Below are 6,091 nucleotides of genomic sequence, written 5' to 3'. Positions count from 1 at the left end.
TCGTCTCCTCGGCGAAGACGGTGATGACGTGTTGTTTTGGGCGGAGCATCCCCCCCCCCCCCCCCCCCCCCCTCCCCCATTACCAAACGTTAGGAGTAGCTTCATGTGGAAAAGGTTCAATTTCATTCATTTAAAATTAAATCTACAACATAAAGAAAACTGAATACTTCCTGTTGCTGTAGCTATTCTATATATGTACTATAGTATATACTATATGTACTATAGTACATATAGTACATATAGTATATACTATATGTACTATAGTACATATAGTACATATAGTATATACTATATGTACTATAGTACATATAGTACATATAGTATATACTATATGTACTATAGTACATATAGTATATACTATAGTACATATAGTATATACTATATGTACTATAGTATATACTATAGTACATATAGTATATACTATAGTACTATAGTACATATAGTATATACTATATGTACTATATGAAGTGAAAGTGTTTGGTTTTGTGTTGTATTACTGGAATCACTTTAGTTTCGTTTTTAATTCAACTCAGTTATCACAGTGAGGAAGCACTTGAAAAACAGGAAGAAACCTCAGAGAGAACCTGGAGGCAGGATGGGTGGTCGGACTGAGAGAGAGAGAGAGAGAGAGAGAGAGAGAGACAGAGAGAGAGAGACAGAGACAGAGAGAGAGAGAGAGAGAGACAGAGAGAGACAGAGAGAGAGACAGAGGGACAGAGAGAGAGAGAGACAGAGGGAGAGACAGAGAGAGACAGAGAGAGAGACAGAGAGAGAGAGAGAGACAGAGAGAGAGAGACAGAGACAGAGAGAGAGAGAGAGAGAGAGAGAGACAGAGGGAGAGAGAGAGAGAGAGACAGAGACAGAGAGAGAGAGAGAGAGAGAGAGAGACAGAGAGAGACAGAGAGAGAGACAGAGAGAGAGAGAGAGAGACAGAGAGAGAGAGACAGAGACAGAGAGAGAGAGAGAGAGAGACAGAGAGAGACAGAGAGAGAGACAGAGGGACAGAGAGAGAGAGACAGAGACAGAGAGAGAGAGAGAGAGAGACAGAGGGAGAGAGAGAGAGACAGAGAGAGACAGAGAGAGAGAGACAGAGAGAGAGAGAGACAGAGACAGAAAGAGAGACAGAGGGACAGAGAGAGAGACAGAGACAGAGAGAGAGACAGAGAGACAGACAGAGAGAGAGAGAGAGAGAGAGAGAGAGAGAGACAGACAGAGAGAGAGACAGAGAGAGAGAGGGAGAGAGACAGAGAGAGACAGAGAGAGAGAGACAGAGACAGAGAGAGAGAGAGAGAGAGACAGAGGGAGAGAGAGAGAGAGACAGAGAGAGACAGAGAGAGAGAGACAGAGACAGAGAGAGAGAGAGAGAGAGACAGAGGGAGAGAGAGAGAGAGACAGAGAGAGACAGAGAGAGAGAGACAGAGAGAGAGAGAGACAGAGACAGAGAGAGAGACAGAGGGACAGAGAGAGAGACAGAGACAGAGAGAGAGACAGAGGGACAGAGAGAGAGACAGAGACAGAGAGAGAGACAGAGAGACAGACAGAGAGAGAGAGAGAGAGAGACAGACAGAGAGAGAGACAGAGAGAGAGAGGGAGACAGACAGAGACAGAGAGAGAGACAGAGACAGACAGAGAGAGACAGAGAGAGAGAGAGACAGACAGAGAGAGAGAGAGAGGGAGAGAGAGAGAGAGAGAGAGAGAGACAGAGAGAGACAGAGGGAGAGAGGGAGACAAGGAACAGCTGCTGTATTTTGTGCATCTTAGTTTTTGCAAGAAATAAGAAACACAAGAAATAAACAGGAAAAAAACTGCAGGATTTTTTTAACTGAATCTCGGCTTATGTCAAATAAATAAATAGATAAATGAAATTATACTGATTGTAATGCTACCTGTTGTCAGTGTTTTTCAGGTTGTTGTGTGTCCTGGTCTAAAGAAAGCAGTTCAATGTTACGACAGCTGATCCTGAGACGTGTCAGAGAAGATCTTTTAGGGAACCACTGGCTCCTTCTGTGACTCACATGTGTGCTAATCCAGGGGAGGCTGCTCCGCCTGATGACTGTCGCCAGGCTGATCCCAGAGAAGCCAGTTAGTCCTGTTACTGTTCAAACATTGAATTAAAGCCTCTTTATTCAATTTAGTCTATAAAAGAAATTAAACCCTCTTGTTTTTGTATTTTTATGATTTATAGATGTGGTTGTTTTGTTGTTGTTTCTAACAGAAGCAGTCAGATGACAGGAAGAAAGACAGGAATAAAGCAAATGATTAAACGAAAGCAGTTGTTTGCTCTGTGGCCGTGGAGTCTGGTTCAGCCTGTTTAATTAGTCACTGAAAGTTGTTTGATATGTCGTCATACTCAGGCTTTGTGATACGCCCATTTAATGTCAGCTCAGCCTGTACCAGGGGCCCATCAGGGGCATCCAGATGGCATTTGGATGTTGGAGGTATGTGTGTGTTTGTATGCGTGTGTGTGAGGGGTCTCCAAACAGCAGGGGGCCGAGACCCCTAATGACCGGGGCCAGGACAAAGGAGGTCTGCTGTGCGGAGGGCTGAAGACTCCACATCCTTCTGTGTAACGTCTCCACAGCTGGTCGCTCCATGGGAACAATGGACACCCAGCCCGTGCTCATAAATAATCATCTTAACGCTCACATTCGGTTACACTGTGCACGCACACACCCTGAAGTCTGACTCAAACTGTGTCTTCACTCTCGTCTTCCTCTGAAACTCCACCTCTCTTTGCTTGATGCTACAGAAGTGATTTTAAAAAAAAATCCCCCAAACCACAAATAGACAGCTACGCAATCTTTATAGGAGTAGAGGGGGAAATCTTCAAGAATATAGTTACGCTTGAAATGAATTTGTGCGGAGGAACTACGGTCTGTTTGCTCTGTGCCTCTCACGCTCCTTCAGGCATCTCCTCCTGTTATCCTCCAGGTGCAGGAAGTGCACAGTCATTTGCAGAGTGTAGTATGGAAAGGTACTGAAGAGAACATGCAAAATCCATCTTCATCTTCACTTTACTGCAGGGCTTGAATGATACGCTTTGTGATGTTCCATATTGTTCTTGTCAACAAGACATAAACCAACACTTCATAGACCTGTGCAGCCAGAGTCTGATTTACAGTAGCTTGTTTCCTTGTGACATGCAAACAGATAAATGAACTGGTTTACATGTTCCTCTATCAACATGAGCACAGCCAGTGTCGTTTATTATGAGCCAGTCCCACAGACACTGTGCTGCAGCTACAAATCCTCACTGTCACACCAAATGTGAATTAAACCACCACTGAAAACAGCCTGTGACAGATGCACTACCTCCTCCTGTTGTCTAGAAACTACAGCACTCTGCTGGTTTAGGAAATTACTCAGCATTAAAAAAAATGTTCAACATATTTGTGATTTAATTTCAAAGATTTACAATGACAGCAAGAGCCAGATGGATTTTGTGCTGTGCGCCTAAAGACAGGGAATAGGAAATCAGAAAGTATTGTGAGATGGAATGAAATAACGCCAGACTTTTCCTTTAATGGATGAGAGTGCTTAAGGAAAATGACGTTAGCCTGTCGAAGCAGGCTGCTGTATCTGATCCACCTGGGCTGCTGTGTATTTACTGAGTCAGTGAACACTACATAAATGTTTAAAGGATTAATAATGAAGTGATGGATTAACATGACTGTCATACATGTGAATGCATACATGCATATGCTCCACACCCTGCTGTGTGTTGGGGTTAATTGGTTCATGTACATCAGCGCTGTCCACGAATCACTGCGTCATCAGAGCAAAGGGCAGGGTGCTTATCCCGGCTAACAGCGTTAGCGATACCAGATAGTGGGTGTGAAGAGGCCTGCAGACAGGACTCAGGTGTCTCTTCCCTCCGCCTCCCAGAGTCTCAGGTGGTCACTGAGGCATTGTTTGCTGTGCATGTGATCACCCAAGGGTGTCTGAGGAGCACAAGCTGGCACTTGCAGCCATCGTTGCCACCCAGCTGCCCATGTATCAGATTTAATCAAACACACGCTGCTGTTAATGTGGTGCAGAGTAACCGAGTCGTTAGACAGAAGACGCTCTGATGTTCTGACAAACTAAACTTTCATTTGGGTTTTTATGCGGCGTTTAGTTCACTCACACCACACTGACAGGAAGCCTCTGCTGTGACACTGGGTATAGGATGGAAAAAATGATGTGAGCAGGACAGATGAGAGAACCAGTTTTATTCAGTAGCCACAATGAGGACGTTTCAGCCACAGACACGGCAGCAACATCACCCAGAAGAAAACATAAGTAACCGTCACAGCAACAGATAAAGATACAGTTGTTGTTAATGTCACTAAAATGAATCAGTTCACAAACAAATGTCCTGACATGACTTTTTCCTCTGTGGTAACTTATGTGCTTCATTTTGATACCTTTGATTTTAACAGCTTCATTTAGATCTGGACGTGTTCACGAGGCGTTCGCAGCCCAGTCGGTGGAGCTTTGGTTCTTAGGTTCAAGCAGCATTTGCTCGTGAGTGTGATGCTTCTTGGTCCTAAATCATGTGGGTAATTACAGCCTCTGGGTAACTGAGCCAAAACATGTTTTCACTGTGTAGCCACACACACACACACACACAGATTGAGAAACAGGAAGCTATAAAGAATGAATGGCAGTAACACTGAAACACATGTTTTATAATTTTCTTTATTGTGCTTTGACGGTTGAAACAGTCGGAAACAGCAGCACACACACACACTCACACACACACGCGTTCACACACACACACACACACACACACACACACTCATGAGAAAGAGAGAGACCAAGTTATGCCTTATCATCTAATTAAAGAGAAAACCCTTTTGAAATACCAACATTATGATACAGCAACACACAGGACGTGTCTCTGTCTGAGAACCTGAACCTGTGTCAGTCTCTACAACACAGAGCGTCTGCACATGACCTGCAGTTAGAAATCATACATTTAATTGTTTAAGTATTTATCAGAAGTGCAAAGGTTTTATTTATTTATGAAAACATAACTTGGTAAAAGTGCGACAGATTTGTTTTGATTGTCTAACAGCGGCTCAGCTTTAAAGAGTCATTATTGGTGAATCATAAATTACTGATGGGACAGCACAGTAAGCACTGAGCTAATGTACAGCAAGATGAGATGCATCCGACTGCTCTCATCTCACTGTGAGTGTGTGTGTGTGTGTACGTGTGTGTGTGTGCATGTGTGTGTGTGTGCGTGTGTGTGTGTGTGTGTGCGTGTGTGTGTGTGTGTATGTCTGTGCACTGACAGCAGAGACCCTTTGTTTACAAAATAAAATGGTTATTGTGACAACATGTGATAACAGTGTAAAATGTTAAACCTGGGTGCAGTGAAATTGTTTTACATTAAACACGTGGGAGGAGGAAGGAAAGGTGAGTCATTTCCTGCTTTAACCAAATGCTGAGAATTTGAAGCCACACACAACTGACATCATTAGAGAGTACGCTCACTTCCTGGGGAAGAGCACGAAAGGCAGATGCTGGGAAATGATTCACTCAGAGGCATTAAACAGAACAGTTTTCACATGCACAGAAAATGATAAATTATAAATAAATAATAAAAGACATTGCTATATAAATAAGACAGTTATTTGTGAAATAGTTAAACTCATTATTATAAAATGTTATTCACAGAATTTTATTGGAGAATTTATCTCATATCAAGGGTTAGGGTTAGACAGTGACAGTGGTGTCTTTGTGGTGTATTTCATATCTAAGGACTGTGTCTTTAGGTTTTTAATGTTGTATGAAGTTACTCCTATGTTGCAGCACACTGGGCTGCCACAAGCTGGGGATGAATTCCTCATTTCGCTGAGAAATGACGGCTGAAATATGCTGAGATTAAATTAATTTTTCATCACTAATTAAAACAATAATCTGTACAAATGCATTACACTTGTTGATTTAGTTATTCATACAGGTGAGGTGTTAATAGTGGATAATATTAATATTAGACATCAGATTTTTGTGCTACGCCCCTGCATGTGATTTTTCATGTCATAATGTCTTTTTTTATTTTATTTTTTTTAAATATTGACCCCTTTCATACAAATGTGCCTGG

General features: G+C 42.6%; 1 protein-coding gene across 1 annotated transcript; it reads right to left on the bottom strand.

Annotated features, from left to right (window-relative positions):
* Positions 1–98: 98 nt before the first annotated feature.
* Positions 99–2,952, bottom strand: LOC139623434 (uro-adherence factor A-like). Its single transcript, XM_071481678.1, has 3 exons — positions 2,898–2,952; positions 438–1,756; positions 99–198 (listed from the first exon to the last, which is right to left on the bottom strand). Exons 1-2 carry the CDS (start codon positions 2,950–2,952, stop codon positions 537–539), a joined length of 1,275 nt encoding a protein of 424 aa, XP_071337779.1. The 3' UTR covers positions 99–198; positions 438–536.
* Positions 2,953–6,091: the final 3,139 nt, after the last annotated feature.

This window comes from Trachinotus anak, unplaced genomic scaffold (genome assembly GCF_046630095.1).
Source record: "Trachinotus anak isolate AG129_WGS33_773 ecotype Australia unplaced genomic scaffold, CSIRO_AGI_Tana_v1 ptg000007l, whole genome shotgun sequence".
Classification (NCBI taxonomy): domain Eukaryota; kingdom Metazoa; phylum Chordata; class Actinopteri; order Carangiformes; family Carangidae; genus Trachinotus; species Trachinotus anak.
The sequence above is the reverse complement of the archived record's forward strand: the minus strand, read 5'-3'. Positions and strand labels throughout refer to the sequence as shown.

What these genes read in the sequence shown, in the direction of transcription:
- LOC139623434 (XM_071481678.1), bottom strand. Translation starts at nt 2,952, where the DNA reads ATGACTGTGCACTTCCTGCACCTGGAGGATAACAGGAGGAGATGCCTG. An exon ending in GAGGAGATGCCTGAAGGAGC is followed by an intron (nt 1,757 to 2,897) that starts GTGAGAGGCACA and finishes GCAAAAACTAAG; the next exon opens with ATGCACAAAATACAGCAGCT.